Source organism: Acipenser ruthenus, chromosome 45 (assembly GCF_902713425.1).
Source record: "Acipenser ruthenus chromosome 45, fAciRut3.2 maternal haplotype, whole genome shotgun sequence".
Taxonomy (NCBI): Eukaryota; Metazoa; Chordata; class Actinopteri; order Acipenseriformes; family Acipenseridae; genus Acipenser; species Acipenser ruthenus.
Genome location: NC_081233.1, coordinates 6957529 through 6977850, shown reverse-complemented (window position 1 = coordinate 6977850; position 20322 = coordinate 6957529). Strand labels below are relative to the sequence as shown.

The window sequence follows — 20322 nt, the reverse complement described above, 5'->3', positions numbered from 1 at the left end:
CTCAGCTCCTAAAAAGTTGCAGATTTCAATGCTTATAACATTTTATAGTTAAGTTGAACACTCTGACTGTTTAGGAGCTGAAAACAATTAAAACATACCTAATTAAGCCAATTAGGGGTCCCTGAGGCCTGGGGTTGAGAAGTACTGAACTGTACAACACACGCTTGAAATGTGAACAAGTGAGAAATGAAACATCCCGAAAGATAAAAAGCATCCCTTTGATCTGAGCTTCCCGAAGATATTTTACAACACAGTGTAATAGAATGGCATGAAAAACAACTTCAGCTACAAGCATGGGTAGTAGTATTTTCAGACTGTACTATTAACTGAATGCTGGCAACTTTTTCTACCAAGGGGGCAGTGTGCCTTTACTTTAGAAACTTTAGCCCCGTTACATAAAAGAATTACAGAGACGCAGACGTACATTCCAGAAATGAGCACCCAGCCAGGTCACCACAAATGACCCTCTGCTTAGTCCTGAGCTGAAGCATCAGATGAATTCTTACCATGCTCCATGATCGTCAATAGCCTTAAAAAACCTTGAAGGTACACAGACAGCAAGAGCCACAGGGTTTATGGAAGACAACAAGCCTGACATTAATTCCTGGCGCTGTTGCCTTCTTTAGATGAGGTGTTATATAAATTTAGTAGCCCCCTGACCCCTCTGTCCTACTTTTTACTTAGAGGTTGCCTTCCTGAGTCTCTCGTTTATATATTTTTGATGTACAAATAACAAATCTAACAGTGCTTGTGATAGGGCAGCAGTGGAGTACAATAGGGCAGCAGTGTGGAGTAGTGGTTAGGGCTCTGGACTCTTGACCGGAGGGTTGTGGGTTCAATCCCCAGTGGGGGACACTGCTGTTGTACCCTTGAGCAAGGTACTTTACCTAGATTGCTCCAGTAAAAACCCAACTGTAAAAATGGGTAATTGTATGTAAAATAATGTGATATCTGTATAATGTGAAATAATGTATAATGTGATATCTTGTAACAATTGTAAGTCGCCCTGGATAAGGGCGTCTGCTAAGAAATAAATAATAATACAATAGCACTTGTTAGTGGTACATTTTAATGCTGAGAGAAACAAGTACATTTAAATGACAAAAGTATTTCACAAGATCTTCAATGCTGAAATGAGTTTGGATTAACACAGTTATATCACAGGGTGATGTGGTCTCCATTCTAGTTGTAAAATGTGAAGGATCTCGTATATGGATTTGCTGATTTTACATGTGTCAGATACTAAGCTTGCAGAAGTGTGAATGCCACTCCTTACAGTAGGCAAGTAATAAAGTCAGACGTGGGAATTTTATAGGGAAGAGCAGGTAGATAAAAATTAAAGTGAAATAAATGGTAAATATTTTCTGGTACAAGGTTTTTATTCAGAAGGAACCATTTTTTTTGGTAGTAAAAAAAAAAATCTCTTCAAAACGAATACACAAAATAGAGCTGGATGCAACGTGAATTAGATTGTTTGCCAACTGAAGATATCCACACTGCTATCAGTGCAGACGGGACCCGTTGATCTTTGCCGTCACTGAGAGAGTCTAGCCAAAACCAATAAGGGGATCTGGAGCAAACCAGAAAAAAAAGTGAGATGTTTTCTCAGAGTGGAGTTCATAGCTGTAACCAGGCGTGTGCAGAACCATTACTCATAGTGTCTTTAAGAAGTATAAATTGGAAGGTTTTGAAAATGTTTACTGTCGTGCTGGCATACCATTGGGAATTAAAGGTCACAGACCAGTTGGGCCAATAATGAGATCAAAGTGCTTGGAAATGTCCTGCATGCCACGTGGTTAAAAGACCAGTGGCAAGTACATATGGTATACATCCGGCTCTTGGCTTCGGTTTTTCTTTTTGGTCACGTGATGTTCCTTTTTTTGAGCCGACTTCGTTTAATTAAACTCTTGGAAAAGTGTTGATTGAAATGAGGCATTTGTTTTTTCTCTCGTAACTTGATTTAGACGATGATTCTCTTTCATTGATAATGTTAAAAAAAAAAGGCAGCTCCTTGCTTTTAATTCGCAAACAGCGAGTGAAGTTAAACTGATTTCATTAAATGCTAAATTAAGAGGAAACTAATATTTGGAAAACAGGTTATAACATATTTGCAACGAATCATTAAGATTTTAAATCCGGGAAAAGCAATTTAGCTGAAGTCGCCTTTTGTGTTCGGTTTGAATTCAAAATAAGGAGCTGCCTCTTTTTTTTCTCTTTTTTTTACATTATTAGTGATTCGTAGTCTCATTCAAGTTACTGGGGGCGGCACACAATTGGCCGAGTGCCGTACTGGGTGGGGGGTGGTGAGTGTCCTCAGCTCACCGTGCACCAGCGACCCCTGTAGACTGGCCGGGCGCCTGAAAACTGAAAACGAACAGCCCACATAAATAAGTCTCTTTCTATCCAGCAACATGTTTGACTGGTGATTAATTTCCAATGCAAACAGTTCACATGGGGAGATTGGTTTTCGACCACCTGTATTAAAGTGGAATGTGTTAGTCCATCAGTACTGGAAGCATCAGACATGTTATGCATGAGATATATTAAGTAACTGGGTCCCCGGCGGTAATTGGATTATCCAGTCAGGAGATTTTCCAGTTAATGGGAGGTCATGCAAGCTTGTGGATGTGTGTTTGTTTGGTGTGTGGAGTCTGGGGGAGGTGGCAGGATCAAGCTTTATGCTAGTTGTCAGGAAGTACGGAGTAGTAAATTCTAATCATAGACCGGTCTACTTACCGAGGACGTGTCACTTCTAAAACAAATGGACCTATTGCTCTCAGAGACACTGGAACACTTTGAGACCCGTTACATGGTCCAAGTCTCAGACTGGAACCTGAAGAAAAATACATTTGTAGTTGAGATGAGGGTCCCAGAACAAACTCTTCTTTTTTTCTACTCGTTTTGGACAGATTTCAAACACCGCACAGGTCCCGCTGCATCCTGGGACCTGTGCTGCAGGTCACATGGTCTGATTGGAGCTAGGCCATTGGAGCGTTTGAACTACAACATATGAAGTGATTAAGTACCAGGAAGCAAAAATGTTATAATTGTAAAAAAGTGTAATAATGCACAGTGAAAGCATAGGTAAGCATGGTAAAGCATATTTAAAAAAAAACGTGGCAAACCAGGGCAAACTATTATAAATGCACATTATAACCATGGGCAAAGCATGGGAAAACTGCAAAAATAACAATCAAAAAACAAAAAAATTCTTGTTAGATTTAAAAATCTCCCAAATTAAAGTATAAAAAGCAAGCAAAAAAAATATAGCAAGATTTTACACGCAAAACGGGGGGCGCGATAACGTTGTAGAGGACAGATCTCAAACCCCAGTGCACTAGAGCAGACATTTTGAAAAGAGCTTTGAAACAGACTTGTAAAAAGTTGTCAGGATGTTAACAATGAAAAGAAATTACTGGTACATTATTTAAACAGTTGTAACAACACGTGGGGACGTATAACGCTATATTCTTCGGTACCCCGCTACTTACTCTTTACATGCTATTGATAATGTGTGGGTTTCACTCCCCTACATGTGTATACCGTATTCCTCTATACACCTTAGTGTTGTATATGTGTAGCAAAGCATAGTCAAAACCATGGCAAACCATTATAAAGTGCAGTAAATGTGTGGTAAAAACAGGATAAAAGAATGGGAAACTGCTAAATGACAGTGGAAACTTACCACCAGCTTTTTAGAGCAGCGATTCTGAGGGATTGACGCTTAAAATACACCTCAAGACAGATTGTAGGGATGTGATTGGCTGCTGGGGAGAGGAAGGAGGATTATGGTCTTAACGGGCCTGAGCTCTCTGTTATGTTTTCCTGTTAGTGTGTCAGTATGTCACTGTGTCACAAACAAGGCCTGCAATCCGTTTAGTGTGAGCCAATTATTTTTCAATGTGGTACACTTTAGCGTTTGGAGGTGGGGGCGGGGGGGGGGGGGTAGTTATGTGGGACGGTAGTCTTTTATCCCTGGAGGCCTGGGTGCTACCTGTTCTTTAGGGTTCTGGAAATATCCATGAATAAAAATACACAGCCACTGCTGTAAAGCAATGCAAACCAGCCACGCCAGTTGAATTCTTCCCAAGAACACTGTTGAACCTGAAACCATTATACTGGGTGTGGGATAATTCAGTAATCAGGTCAATGCTTCTGGGTGCCTCAGTTAAAACTGGCTTTTGTCACAAGTGAAATTGGTTTGGAGATTTCAACTCTAAATCCAGTGGCAGTGAAATGTATTCAGCTTGAGGCATGAAGACTGAACTGCTCCCTCACTCCCCTAAGAGAAAGGGTGCTCCCTCCAGTCCAAGGCAGGCTTGAGGCATGGAGACTGAACTGCTCCCTCACTCCCCTAAGAGAAAGGGTGCTCCCTCCAGTCCAAGGCAGGCTTGAGGCATGGAGACTGAACTGCTCCCTCACTCCCCTAAGAGAAAGGGTGCTCCCTCCAGTCCAAGGCAGGCTTGAGGCATGGCGACTGAACTGCTCACTCACCTTCTATGTGATATACCCCAATATGGGTTTCACTTGTGTCAAGCAGACGTACGTTTCAAATTGTGGTTTTACTAGCAGTACCCTGATCACCTAAATGTTTGTTTTCTTGACTTCAAATTTCTTGTTTGTATCTTTGTGTTAAGGGCTGGGTAAAATAGTCAAGGAAACTATTAGAAAAACAGAACATAGTGGTCTACAAATCTATTTAAAATACACATTGTTAAAAAAATGCTAGCAATGTATTTTAAATAAAAAAAATATTAAATACTCATTTTGCAAATAGCTAAAAAAAATTAAAAAAAAACATTCATAATAATTGAAAATGTCAGTACTGTCTCGATCAGTAAGTATGCTAGTAACATCCATCTCCTGTAAATTAAAACCAGAGCTATAAGTATGATAAAAAAATACATATCAATAGTATATACAGGATAGTATAGAGCAGAGCAGAGGCAGCAAAATCGCTACCAGCCAGTTCAAGTGCAGCTCCCAGTGAAATGCTGGGGGACGCAAATTTAATGGCTTGAATGAACTGAACAAAGAATAAACACAGAGAGAAAAATGTAAAAAATAAATAAACACAACACATTTATTATTTCTGTTCTCTGCATTCATTCGTCAGGTAACAATTTGAAGGATTTACAAATCTACACAAGTTTACATACTCCAATGAAAATTTACATACATTTCTCAAAAACAAAATAATTTTAGGGAAAATCTTTTGTAGCAAAAGTTGTGCTTTTGTGGAGAAGGAAAAAAAAAAGTTACAAGAAATGGAGGTCTACAATTATTTATTTCAGCAACTTTTTTTGTCAACTCCAAAAATGCTAATTCAAAAGTATTCCTACCCTTTGATGCTATGACAGGATTGTCTACAAGGTGCTAGAAATTTCAATATGATAATGCAGAACCTAATTCTAAAAAAGTTTTTCCTCTAATGGTACAAGAAATTAAGTTCCAATACATGGTAAAATGGATTCCACAGCATACCAAAAGATATTGACCAATCATCTGAAACCTTCCGCTCCAAAACTTGGTTTAAAGTGCAACTGGATGTTCCAACACAACAATGATCCAAAGCACACATCAGAATCTACTTCAGAATGGTTAAAAAAGAATAAAATCAACGTTCTGGAATGACCTAGTTTAAATCTGATTGAGGATTGAGAATGGTACGAGTTGAAGGCGGCTGTGCACAAGAGAAGTCCTTGGAATATGAATGAACTGGAACAAATTTTGCATTGAAGAATGGTCAAATTATTATTTTTTTTAAAAAAATCAGTAAAGAATCATGCCAAAAGCTCATTGACAAATATCCTAATCATTTAAAAGAGGTTGTTATTGCTAGTGCCTCAACTAGCTATTAGTTTAATTTTCCTTGTCAGGATATGAATACTTTTGAATTAGCATTTTTGTAGTTTTGCAAATGCTGAAATAAATAATTGTAGACCTCCATTTCTTATAACTTTTATAACCCAGGAGGGGAGAATGGGGTGCTAACAAGGGATAATATATATATATATATATATATATATATATATATATATATATATATATATATATATATGTGTGTGTGTGTGTGTGTGTGTGTGTGTGTGTGTGTGTGTGTGTGTGTGTGTGTGTGTGTGTACACACACCAGTACAAACAAAAAACTTTTCTATTAATTAAATTGTTTTCCATTCTAAAAAAAAAAAGTTTTGTGAGATAGAAAGAGTCTCTGAAAATTCTACTTTAAAATAAAAATAGAATGTACTATTTATATTTAAATTATTTTGAAAATCAAATATTTCTGTGCCCTGGTCCCCACCTTTGCACTTTAGAGCCCTATACAGAAGCTGTTTAAACGTTTTAATAAGTTGAATCGTTAGAATGTGCTTGCTCTCTAGTATAGAACATGCGGATATATACCCCCGGTTGAGGCATTATCCGGAGCATGCCACGGTTCACAGAGCGTGAACTCGTGGCAAACTAGTTTCAAGGGAGGATAGGGAGAGGGTACAGGTACTGTAATATAACCGTACGCAATCCAGCTGCACGCTCCGATAAAACGGACATACAGCTAAGGTGACACTGATCAAGGCTTCTAGTGGAAACGTTTGTCGTTGAAATTCGGCTCCATTGTGTGTTTAATAGCTATTGATGGAATATCGTAAGCAAGCACCGACACCCTTTAGAATGAATAATGCAAGTGAGAGGAGAACGTTCAAGAAACACGAACCGAAAAAAATTAAAATTACACAACTGCCTATTACAACCAGGACGAATGTATTATATCAACCGTTCAAAGGTTTGTGCTGCCACGGTTTTAGGCAAACAGGGTAAATATATAACATAAAATACCCTCTCTATTAAAAAAAATAAATAAACCAGACATACATAAACTAACGCCAAGACACACATGGTTACCCTTAAGCAACTGAAAAGACAAGGAACACACAGAAACTGACCAACCCGTTCTGCACTTGATGTGAAAGTTTTAAAACAACTACGTTCCCTCTAGGGATTATTTAGTTAGCCACTGTCTCTAAAAAAAACACACTGGAAAAGCATGCGCCACGGCAAAGGTAGTTAAAAAGAACTGTAACAGTATTTTTGTAGGCTTCACAAAACAAAAAGTATAACGATTTCAAATGTAATTACCTACGAATACAACCCCTCAATTATACCAGGAGTAAGGGGAGCTCCGAGTTACCAGAAATTGTCAAAGAAAATAAATGTCTGCTTTGTAGTACATGTATCGTCTTTGCTAATTAAACGTTGTTATGCTACAGAAGGTCCAGCCTAATAGAAAGCCAGAGTAAGTTTGGTAAAGCACAGGAGCGTCCGGGCAGCCCCTCTCAGGGAAGAGTACTCAAAGAAAGAATACAAAATAAATGTGTTTCAAAATAAACAGAACATACAACCAAGTCAGGTGCCAAAAAAAGAGGCTGAATAGAGACTTCCTAAGCTTTAAGTTTCTTTGCAAACACTATATTGTAGCGCAAGACCGCTGAAGCTTTTGTTTTTACCGCAAAGGGTTGCACTCAGGTTTGTTAGCATCCAATGTATTAAACACTAGTATGGGGTAATATAATCGAGTCAGCTGTTTTCCTTTTCTTAGTAGCACGCATAAGAAAACACACGCGATATACAGTGTTTAAACACGCGAATCAAAGCAAACTACACACAAGGACCAGAAATCAATCGAAAGCAAAATCGCAGAGAAACTAAAGTGGCCAACGCGTCTCCTATAAAAAAAAAATTAAAAAAGTCTTCATTGCTTGATGTGGCCGCAACTGGTTATAATGGTTTCGCCACTGCGGCGAACAAGGTGAAAATTAGTTTAGCCACACAGAAAAAATAAAATACTTTCGCTGTGACGTGGCGAGCGTCTAGCGCGAACGTAAAATAATAGTTCCCCAAATTACCTGGATGCACTGTGCATTATATAATTGATTTTATATTATATCTATTTTTAATGGGGGAGAAAAACAGTAGTTGTACTGTACTGCAGATTACTTTCATAGGTGTTCTTTTTTGATCATAAAGCGTAGACTATAGATTATTATTATTATTATTATTATTATTATTATTATTATTATTATTATTATTATTATTATTGTGCTAGGCCATCGATTGCATCGAAAAAAATGAACATATGGAAAATGATTTAAAAAAAATAGATACATTGATTTTTATATATATATTTCCTTGAATTCTATGGTGTATTTGGATTCTATCTTAAAAGGCATATTATTATTATTATTATTATTATTATTATTATTATTATTATTATTATTATTATTATTATTATTATTATTATTATTATATTAGTACAACATAAGAAACAGGCCCTTGCTTTTTAGTAACTGGTTTTATATAACAATGGGTTTACTATAATTATTTTTTATTTATGTTTTCTCAAAAATATTTTTATGCTAAATTTTGTTTCATAGATTACAATAATGTATTCATTTTATTATTCTAAAAATTATAGAACACAATGTATTATTTTGCTCTTATCTGCCCCCTATCTTACTGCATTTAATCCTGTACTTCAGAATACTGTAATCTGCCAAGTGTTTAACCTGTAGTATTTTGTATTTAATCATATCCTTATGTAACTATCACTATTTAATCATATCCTGATGTAACTATCACTATTATCTGCTGTATTATTGAATTGTGGTTTGTCACACTTGAACAAAAGTTATTGTATTTCTTGCTCTTATTGTATTGCTTGTATTGTAACACTTGAAATGTATTTGCTTACGATTGTAAGTCGCCCTGGATAAGGGCGTCTGCTAAGAAATAAATAATAATAATAATAATAATAATAATAATAATAATAATAATAATAATAATAATAATAATAAAATGATTATAAACTAGTAGTGTATTACTACTTGATACTATATAATACTACTACTTGATAAATAGTGCTAGGGTGGTGTTTGGGCTTTGGTTTACAAAACTCACGTTATTAATTTTGATTGTGTCCTACCAAAACCGTTGGTTAGTTTCATCCCTGCCTGCAGCCCACAGGTAACTAAATTCCATCGCATGTTTAATTAATTCAACACAGCAGTATCTTGGGTGTTAACAAGAACTTTAGTTAATACACTTAAAACTGATAAAAGTGTGAAAACGTTGTAATGCTGTTCTGTTTGAAGAGTGAATTGTATACGATTATACAACAATTTAAACAGAGGTAATAAAAAAGGTGAACTTGAACTACAGGGTTAGGGCTTTCAAGGGCCTGAAAGATGTTTTAATGGTTAAACAAAAATAAATGCATTAACGGCAAATGCAGCTAGAATGTAATATTATTTTCAACATTGTGTGTTCTTGACCTAATTGTTGATAGTTTACTAAACTTAAGATTTTTTGCAAAGGCGCTTTGAGCACAGTCGACCACGTTGCAATGTTGACTTTGACAGTGGATGTAGTTTGCTTAACACAGACAGTCCATAAACCCCACTTGAGCTGTTTATTCAAGCAAACATGGCCTTTGCTTTTCAGACAGTATTGATTATTTTTTTCTTGGATAGAAGCAAGCAAGCACTGAAGCTGCTGCAGTGTTTGGCTCTTTCTTTTCAAGAGCCGCGACCACAAGGATGTCATCGCCATTTTTTAAATGGAATCCTAGTGTAAGTTTAAAGGGATTGTTGTGTTTCAATTTATATTGACCAGACATATGTGGTGGTCTTATCATTTTAATGGGCTAAAAGTGGGTGACCTGATGACAATGTCGACCAGGTTAAGTGGCTGCATAGTTCTCTGTTCTGTGAAGTACCTGGTCCACCAACCTTTGAAAGGTTGCAGGTGCTCCATGAAGACTGAAAGGCATCACGGTAAACTGGTAAAATCCAAAGAAAAAATCTAAATGCAGTGTATTCTCTGCTGGTTTCCATGAGAGACACCTGCCAATAGCCTCGACATAGGTCCAGAGTACCAATGTACTGGGCTTTACTCAAACGCCCCACAAGATCTTCTATGCGTGGCGTTGGATAGGAGTCAAATTTAGATTTGGCATTAAGTATGCAGAAAAGCATACTTCCGTCCTTTTTGGGGACCAGGACCACCGGACTGCACCACTCCCTTTTCGAAGGCTCAATCACTCCGAGCTGCAACATCAAACCCAACTCCTCTTTCAGTACTGTCAACAATTTCAAGGGAGTTCTGTAGAGTCTTTATCATATTGGCTCGGTATCTTTTACAACGATACAGTGTTATACTACTTTTGTGCACCCTAGCTTTTCTTGGAAAAGACCCTCAGGAATACAGTTCTAAAACTCCAGCTGCTGTTGGGGAATCAAGTGATCCAACTTTACATAGTCCTTCCTTTCTCCAATGGGAAAATATTGTGCTGCACTCTCCTTTTCTTTCTCGATTGCTCAGATGAATAGGTTGCCAGCAGATTCTGGTTCTTTTCTAGGGACCCATTTCTTTAATAGATTTATGTGATAAGTCTTGTGTGTGTCAGGCATTTCAATCTCATAATTGACAGGCCCTACTTTCCCCAATACTTTATAAGGTCCTTGCCATTCAGCTACTCTCATGGGTAGATAAAAGTAAAAGTACTTGTTCTCCTTTGTCTAGGGTACGAGATCGTGCAGACTGGTCATACCATTTTTTTCTGTGCTTTCTGTGCCTTCTCCATATTCTCGTGGGCCATTGCTGACATTTTCTCCAGTTGCTCTCGCATTTGAAGATTATAACTCACAATGTTCATCTGAGTGGGTGGTGATGTTCCCCAGGACTCCTTAAGCACATCCAGGGGACCTCACACTACCCTTCCATACAGGAGCTCAAATGGTGAGAATCCGGTGCTTGCCTGTGGAACCTCTCGATATGTGAACAGAAGGTATGGTAACCATCTGTCCCAGTCTTACCCAGTATCGGCAACAAACTTTTTTTAGCATAGACTTTAACATGCCATTGAACCGTTCAACGAGGCCATGCGTCTGTGGGTGGTAGGGGGTGGTCTTTATCCCTCTAATACCTAACAAACTATACACCTGCCTTAATGTCTTAGATAACAAAAGTAGTGCCCTGGTCTGTTCGGATTTCTTTTGGGATTCCTATCCTTGAAAACAACTGAAGTAAGACTATAAAAGGAGCAGCTACCACACCCCCAGTAAACGGTTGTGTGGTTAACTCAGGTGTGCCCAGGGAACCCAGGGAATACAAAACGAACAGTACCACAAAAGTCAAAAATATTAGCTTTGATGCTTTATTTTAAAAAATATATAATATTGATATACAGTACATTTTTTTATATACAATGTGCTAGGCAAGTTCAAACATGGGTATTCATACAATATATTGCTGCTTAAGCAACAGACATTCAGCGGTAACAGGTTTGTAAAAAGAAAAAAAGCTTGAGGCATTGTTTAAAGTACACAGAAAATGAAAAAAGTGCTCTATGAAGAAAAATACATTATTGCCCCCCTTGAAATAAGAGTTGAATCTACAAATGCAATTTCCATTTCATTTATTCTCTTGTAAACCAGTCCCAGTGATTTCCAGTCTAAAACAAGTGGTCTCTTGTCACCTGACTGGTTTTAAAGACAGTTTTGCACAATAACATTTGGGAGATAGTGTTATTCTGTATATATATATATATATATATATATATATATATATATATATATATATATATATATATATATATACAGCTCTGACCAAAAATATTGCATCACCTACAAACATTCTGTACACATGTACAGCAGCTGTGGTCTCAGAATTAAAGATTGACGCCACATCAAACTGTCCTAAAATCCAGATAAAGACATGCTCCTACCAATTGCCCATTGACTGTCATCATCAAGGACATTCACATTTGCTGACGCCAAATGTTTGCACATGTCGTTTTGTAATACCTCTTTGAGTTCGTGCTTCTCACAGCTGCGTCTCATATTGCCTGAGTACAGAATGTTCAAATTCATAAATAATCAATATACCTGCAAAGAAAATTGTAATACATTTGATTTATTCTTCTACTTTGTGGACATACATACTTGTGCTTAAAATGTAATGTTTGCTGCAGTTAAACCTTCCTTTTAGGTTTAATGATTGTTATATTTCCTCTCCCCATAGCCGTTAACAAATGTTCTTAATAAACTGCTAATCTGTTTTATTGCCTTCCTTGGAGGTGGTATAGTGTCAGCAAAGACCCTTCAAGGCTCTTAGGTAATTGGCACATTGGCATTGGCTCATGTCATTGAACTGTATTAGAGTGAATTGGGGCAGTACAAAATCTGCCCTCTAAATCAAGCCATTTCTTCTTCAAGAATCCTTTAGCACACATAGATCACAGATTTAGCGAATCATTTTTTCTGCCACACCAGGTGCCACAATGGACTAAATTGGATATGCCCAATGGTTCATAAGTTTGGCTAGACAAAATGGCGGCCAGCCTTTGGCTGATTTAGTAGATCTTCAAAAACCTCCGTGGTTGTCCACACCAAATGTTCCAGGAGCCGCAAAGCCATATACAGAAGAACTTATGTACATCCGCAAGCTTCCACGATCATATCCGGAATGTCGGTCTTGACGATATTGTGGGAGGCATCGAAGTACAGCATTGAGAGAGGGCGCCGCTGGGTGGGCACGCAGCAGGAGCTGACGGCAGAGTGGATGCCGTTGGCTTTGAGCTGGTTGAAGACGGCTGCGTGGAAGGAGGCAGCGATGCCCGGGGCCCCTGCAAAGTGCTCTCTGCACAGCCCCATGCAGTAGTTCATGTGATAACCATCAGGGGCAATGATCCAGTCCTGCCAGCCGATATCCCGGAAACTCACGTAGATGTCCTTCTTGCAGCACAAGCTGATGTTGGTGTCACAATCCAGGGACCTCTTGTGGATGGAATGCTCTTCTCTGACTCGCACCTGGGCTACCAGAAAAGGCTGGTGGGAGGCATTGCCTAGGCTGCCCAGGACGGCCAAGTCCTGGCATCCTTCACACTCCAGGACCAGTTTCACCTGCTTGTCGCCTCTGTCGAAGATGTTCTGGACTCCCCGGGTGATGGGGAAAGTTTGCCAGCTGCCCCATTTCACGTCAAACTGCTTCTGGCTCAGCAATGTCCGGTTTGATTGGTGTGGGCCGGCCAGGAAGACCTTGGCTGTGACTCTTTCCTTGGGGGCTTCAGAACTAGACTTGAAGTAGAGCCACAGGGTGGACTGGAGGATCTGAAAGTTCATCCCTCTTTCTTTGGAGAACTGAAAGGTCAATCCGGATTTGGCTGCGTCTCTATGATCTGTGAAAAAAAAAAATAAGAAAGCCTTATTGACCATTTTAATTGAATGCAGTACAACACACTAAAATACAATGCTTGGATAACTTCATTAATGGTAGTTTATTTAGTATAAATAGGAATAACATTTAAACTCCATCTCTAGATAAAGACCAACTCACCATAAAGACCATCCTATGTTAATAGAACATTTTCAATTAGTGATAACTGGCTAAATCATATTTTAACTCCCAATAATTGCTACTTTCTCCCAAGTTAGTTAGTAGCTCTTCCTCTCTCACACACTTTCTTCTCTGTCTGCTTTTTGCTTTGATTAATAATAAGCCATACCTTTCCCGTAATTCTGTTTTGTTTTGAGACAGAATGGAGGGACGGAGAAAGAAGACACTGGAGCAATTTTGCGCTGGGATCAATGTTATTATTATTATTATTATTATTATTATTATTTATTTCTTAGCAGACGCCCTTATCCAGGGCGACTTACAATTGTTACAAGATATCACGTTATTTTTACATACAATCACCCATTTATACAGTTGGGTTTTTACTGGAACAATCTAGGTAAAGTACGTTGCTCAAGGGTACAGCAGCAGTGTCCTCCACCGGGGATTGAACCCACGACCCTCCGGTCAAGAGTCCAGAGCCCTAACCACTACTCCACACTGCTGCCCTAAATATAGATTAAGAGCTGCTTTCTGACTGCAGAATAACCTGGTCAAGGTGATCAGGTAAACTGAAGGGAGCCACGCTAAACTGTGTATTACATTATACATCATGTACATTTAAATACTGATTGTTAGACAAATGAGCAAGCCTTGAATCTCAGGGGCACAAAAAACAAACACCTGTGTCTTTAATACTATACGAGAGAGAGAGAGAGAGAGAGAGAGAGAGAGAGAGAGAGAGAGAGAGAGAGAGAGAGAGAGAGAGAGAGAGAGAGAGAGAGAGAGAGAGAGAGAGAGAGAGAGAGAGAGAGAGAGTTTTTAGGACTTATTCAGTTCGATGTCATTTTTGTTATAGTTTGTTTTCAGATTTGGCTATTGAGAAGATGGAAACCGTGGGTGAATGGAATAACTGGAACTGAGAGCGGACAAGATCCATTGATTTTAGGAAGCGTTAGATTATACATGCAACTCATGTTTTTTGTGTCGGATGCTTGCTAGCACAAACGCCACATTTTTAAAAAGCCAATAAAACCAAAGTGCGGTATACGTTTCGACTCTGAGTCTGTTTATCTTTTCTAAGATTATTTATACTCACATTACGCCGTCCTGCACAATCTAATTGAATGAAAATAGGCTGCTCTAACACCGTCCAGTTTACCTTTATACAGAGTAACCCTATGACCAAACACGTGCGTCGCAAGACTGATTTGGAAATGTATTACAGTATGTGCTGAAGAGAACGGACGAACAGCATACAACACGTATTAAAAAGTTAAATACAGAACTGCTTCTATATACTTTTTGGACATACAAGTGCTGTATAATCTCTATAAAATCTGTTGTTTTTAAATAATGCGTTGCCTTTTGTGTTTACCGAGAGAAAATAAATAAATAAACAAAGATATCGAACCAAAAAAAAAAAAAGGTCGTGAGGTTTGTTTGAACTGTGCGTTTTCATTTGTAGAACACCGCGTTAAGTTTAGCCTTTCTATCACATACTGGTAGCTTTGTTTACTCATTTATCAGAAAGCAAATGGAACAACTGCTTGAATTGGGTCAAAAAAATCAAGTAACATACAACCGATCAATCCCTTCTGAAAAACTGCAAATACGGAGCTGGTAAGTCCCCACTAGCACGGTTTTTTTGGTGCGTACTCTATTTGGTACAGGTGTAATGCATGTATTAAAATGATTGAAGGGTTACCAGCAATATCAGTTTAAGCAAGTCTTTAAGCTGACGAGGGCTGCTTCGCTTAAAGCGCGCGCAATAACTTTTAATGTAGACCTACCATCAGTTGTGCATGGTTTAAAATGTAAATAAAAGCTGTGAACAGTATTGGCGAAGTCATTTTGTATTACCTGCGATTTGTTATGAATATTCAGAATAGCGGTCAGTTCATTCTGGTGAATTTACCACGTTACTGAATAGCGTTGTGAAGACGTGTCTTCACCGACCTACATGCATTGATACTCAGTGTAGTCTGTAACACAACAGCCTTTACAAAAAAATTATTGAACGGTGTAGTTTAGCACTACTCCTCAGATACGTGTGTATTTAGATACATTTTGATATACTCGTTTTTAAAAGGAACGTTTACCCAATGCATCTTTTTTTATTGCACTCACTGTAAAGCTGTTGTAAAATCAATTGACAGTAATATCTATCTATCTATCTATATATATATATATATATATATATATATATATATATATATATATATATATATATATATATATATAAGCTGAGTAAAACAAAGAAAAGTTTTTGAAAATAAATCATGTTAACTTGTCTAATGCATTGTTAGCAGGTCGGATTGTGTTTCTCAACTTAGAATTAAAATGTAAAACGTTTATGCTCCAATGAAAGTTGACACCGCGTTTTGAGACTCGTTTAACGGTTAAAAAGCTAAGGTCGCCTACGGGTAAGTGTTTTATATATAAAAAATTGATCGTTTTGTTGGTATTTGCTTTTAAGAAGCAAAAGCCTCGACAATTAAAATGTGGCTAAATCTAATGCTTTGTTATATCAATAGGAGACTAGACATCCAGTTTTGTGCTGAAAACCAGTCCTGGTGCAAGGTGAACTCCGGAATAAGAAACCTGAATAGCCACATTTTGTAATCAAGTAAAACACAAATTAAAGTATTTAAGTAATTCGGTAAACAGAAAGTGCTGTGTGGCACTATCACTCACCGGTGTCAGCAAAACTAACGATTTCGTATCCCTGGTCTTTCGCCCTGGCGTTTTGTCTTTCCAGGTTGCTGTTCAATTCCAAGGTGCCATCCTGCCTCACCCTGCCGGCGTGCAGCTTCCTGAGCGCGGTGAGGAGGACGGCTCTGGGCACCGGGTGGGTGATGTTGGGTCTCTCCTTTAGATGAAGTTTGCTGAGAATCTGCAGCTTGGCGATTTCTATCAGCAGCTGTTCCTCGGTGCCCTTCTCCAAGGCGGGCATGCCACAAGTCAGGCATCCGGCGTCTCCAGGTGTCTGAGACAACGTAGCTGCCACCAGCACAACCAGCATAAGAGAAACACACCTGACCCCGGACTGAACGTCACTGCTGCCCATCTTGAAGTCGGATACACACGAATGCTCAGTATGTGCGCTGTGCGTAAAAGTGACCCAATCCAAAACAAATCACCACCAGGCTAAGTTTCAAATTCAGATGTCTTGAGTGTTCAGGCTGTGGTTGTCTATTTGCAAGTCAAGACCTGTCACTGCCAGCGTGATTACAACTCCGGCTCTGCTTGCACACGTTGAAGGCAACAATAAGTATCTTAATGGCTCCGATGCATCACATTGCACAGACCAAACCTCTATTCCTACACTACACTATACACGTACAGCACCAGCACTGGGAGGATGTGTGTTGTGCAGCGTCACAATAGATAAAGTTACATGCTGGAATCCGAAGTACAAAAGTACTTTTTTTCTCCCTCTTTCCAAATGTTTGACTTTGGAATGTATGACTGGCAGTCAGTCCAGACAGGCAGATTGTATTTGTAAGAATGATGCAATGTGTATTCAGCAGCTCGAGAACACTACCAGTTGCTGCTGGTGCAACAGTACTGTAAAGGCAAAGTGCGCGAGCGAGGGGAGGGCGCAGGGAATGCAGGTGAGATGAGTCGCTCCAACATATGGCTTTTATCATTTTAATAACGAAATTAAATATGGCCAAGAGACATACTAGAATTCAAATTGTCTTATCAGATAATGTAAAATAATAGTTGGCACAGCAAAGTGTAGTAAAACACAGTTAACGAAAACTATGAAATGATAAATCACAGATAAACCTTGCAAAACATAAAAAAGAACGGGCTGCGTGTTTGACAGGCGATGATTTATCAAAATGCAGGATATTTGATTTCTCTTTAAAAGATCCATCAGGTTTCCCTGTTGATCGAACACGGGGCTCCTGTTTCCTCGGGTAGGTGGTCCAATTACTGCGTTAATGTTTTTTGTTTTTTTTAATCAATATGTCTATTTAATTAGTGTATGATTAGACAGTGTGTTGTACGTGACAAGCAAACCAAAATTGCTTTGTGAAAACAAAAAAAACGTTCATTTTGGTATTTAAAAAAGAGGTCCAGAATTGAATGGCAGGAAACGGCTGTTAGTTCAGGGAAAATAAATTAGAATTGAACAAGAGTTTATAATTGCCCAGCTTTCATCAGTGGTGCCAACATTTCTTCTCGTCTTATTTTCCTAGCTGCAGGATTTTGTGAGTCAAGCTTTGAAGCCAACGTGTGTGTAACTCAGAAACTGGGTGCCTTACTTAAATAGGTACTGGTATTGCCTGCAACGTTGATCTAATTGGAATTAGCGCCGCTCTGTGGTAAAGAAGCATACAGCACAAAGAAAGGACCACTGACATTACAGTATCTCATTCCGAATCACCGAGCGTCTATCTGTCGCCGCCTAGTGGAACAGATGTGTATTTCAGCACATACGTGAAGATGCAGGGACCCATTTTCAAAAGAGGTGCAGCGGGACTTGTATGGTTTGTGTGTGTGTGCAAGGACAGAGCCGCAGCTGCGTCTAATGTTCAATATCAGAGTTGCACTAAAAAACTAGCCTTGCGTCGGAGCAAGGTTTTGTCAAAACTTTGTGGGCGTTTCAGGGCGTTCCCTGTTTTTTTTTTTCATTATTATTAAAAATAGCCAGGTTGTGTTAAATGTGTAAATGAGGGTAAACTACTGTGTTAAGTTTGTAATTAATGACATCATATATGTGATTTTGACCCAATCTCTAATTCAACACACATTTACTGTAATCCGGGCTAGAGCTACTTGGACCTGTGAAACACACATGGCATTACGTTGGGTTACCATCTGGCTCCGGATTAACCGGACGCTGTGATACAGAACGGGATTTCAAACTTGCCCCTAAATTGAAATAAATGAATGTGTAAATGAACCATCCTTAGCTACAATTAATAATGGTGCTTAAATACCCGCATTCGCGTCAAATAATTGTATTATACTAAGAATGAATTGCAGCCAGTCGCTATTTTTTCTGTTTGTTAAAATTCAATCGCCCATATTATTCTGCAAATACAATCGCATCATCATCTCGTTGCTCTATCGATAAATTAGCTATTCGTTTAAGATCTGATCAGAAGCAGCTGATCAGTGTGAATTGTTTGCTGAGCCCAAGCAATTCCACCACAGAAGGATTAATCTCAGCAAAGGTGGAGCTCATTTATACGTGAATTACTTTCAATTTAGGGGGAATTTTGAAATCCCGGTCTGTCTCAAAGCGTCCGGTTAATCTGGAGCCATATGGTAACCCTACGACGTCTTCGATAGTTTAGAATGCTTGAAGGAGATAGAATATACAGGAACCAGAGTGACTTTTCATTTAGAGAATAAAACTAACCATGTACGAAATTGGGGCCCAAATGTACTGACATATAAGGCATCGTTGCAGGTAGCTGAATAAAAACATCAGATATGACAGAGTCGGCAATCCACATCGATATAGAGCTTAATTATATGAATGTACGATATGTTGAAAACACGTACACTGTGGTGTTTTTTTAAACGTTGCATAAAGTCACAGTGTTAAAGAAATCAACAGCTGTTCTTTAAACGCTGTCGAAATAGATTTTTTGAAAAAGTAGCACCACCTAGCGGCTGATTTGCGTAGCTTTTTGCTCCAGGGTGAAAGGGGGATTTTAGTCACAGATAAGACAGGTTGCACCTGCTGACATATACTAACAAGGGCTAAAATATAAAATATTGAAACAATGGAGGCCTATTGGGGAAGTAATTGGGGGTTTATGTATATTTGTGTGCAATGATTTTCAATGTTCAGGGCACAGGCAACTTAGTGGGCAATCTGAGTTTCCACATCTTGACACAGATGCCTCAAGCCTGCCCTGGACTGGAGGGAGCACCCTTTCTCTTAGGGGGTGAGGGAGCAGTTCAGTCTCCATGCCTCAAGCCTGCCCTGGACTGGAGGGAGCACCCTTTCTTTTAGGGGGTGAGGGAACAGTTCAGTCTCCATGCCTCAAGCCTGCCCTGGACTGGAGGGAGCACCCTTTCTCTTAGGGGGTGAGGGAGCAGTTCAGTCTCCATGCCTCAAGCCTCGCAAATAGCGATCTGATTGCAGTTTGAGGTGTGAAGTAAAATTGACCCACAGCACAGGAAGCCATTAAATACCATATCAGGAAGCAACTTTGAAATTATGAGTAGCTGTATTTGAAACACATCACTGGTTTCTTTTGGTCATCAACTTTCTTTTTAACCAAAAGGAATCGGTGACAATGGTGTAGTGGAAACCAGGTGAAAGATCATATCACAACAATCAACATTAAAAAAAATAAAATAAAATAAAAAATCTTGTCTTTATATAACCGAAATAGCGCAATAATCCAGCGCACGATTAAAACGTGGCATTACATTGTTAGCTCCATATTCTACAAACGAATATGCAGAATTTAATCATTCAAATGGATAAAGTACATCAGTATGCAGTAACGTAGCTGAAAATACAAGGCTTTTAACCCTTTCACGCATGGAATATAGCTCAACAAAGTAGTTTTGGAGCGATAATAAATACGTTTTAATTGAAAAGGTTTTCAATTTGTACTACAGTTGATTTAATAATGGGGGGGGGGGGGGGGGGGGGGGGGATGTCATTGTCATATGAGGTCATCGTGCATTTGCGTTTTTCATATGTCGCTATATAAAGACAAGAAGACAAGTCCGCATATTAGGTCGCCATACATAACAGGGATAAATGTAATAACAAACTCAATGTAAAAATATATTTTTAAATATCAGGTAAGGCATCCTATTATGAAAGCAATTGTTAATGTGTTACCCACAGCCTTAAAGCAATACATTACTCTGGACTGGACAATACGTTGCTTTAAGGTGCTTGGCAGCTACGATAATTAACAATTGGTTTCCGATACAATTTTGAC

At 38.7% G+C, this 20322-nt stretch overlaps 1 protein-coding gene across 1 annotated transcript; it reads right to left on the bottom strand.

Annotated features, from left to right (window-relative positions):
* Positions 1-11658: 11658 nt before the first annotated feature.
* LOC117967108 (inhibin beta B chain-like) lies at positions 11659-17067 on the bottom strand. The gene is made up of 2 exons (XM_034914326.2): positions 16088-17067; positions 11659-13232 (listed from the first exon to the last, which is right to left on the bottom strand). Exons 1-2 carry the CDS (start codon positions 16458-16460, stop codon positions 12484-12486), a joined length of 1122 nt encoding a protein of 373 aa, XP_034770217.1. The 5' UTR covers positions 16461-17067; the 3' UTR covers positions 11659-12483.
* Between the last annotated feature and the right edge of the window lie 3255 nt (positions 17068-20322).

Excerpts from the sequence above, each read along its gene's own strand:
- LOC117967108 (XM_034914326.2), bottom strand. The coding sequence starts at position 16,460 with ATGGGCAGCAGTGACGTTCAGTCCGGGGTCAGGTGTGTTTCTCTTATG. Across the intron at positions 13,233-16,087 it reads CGTTAGTTTTGCTGACACCG|ATCATAGAGACGCAGCCAAA; the intron begins GTGAGTGATAGT and ends TTTTTTTCACAG.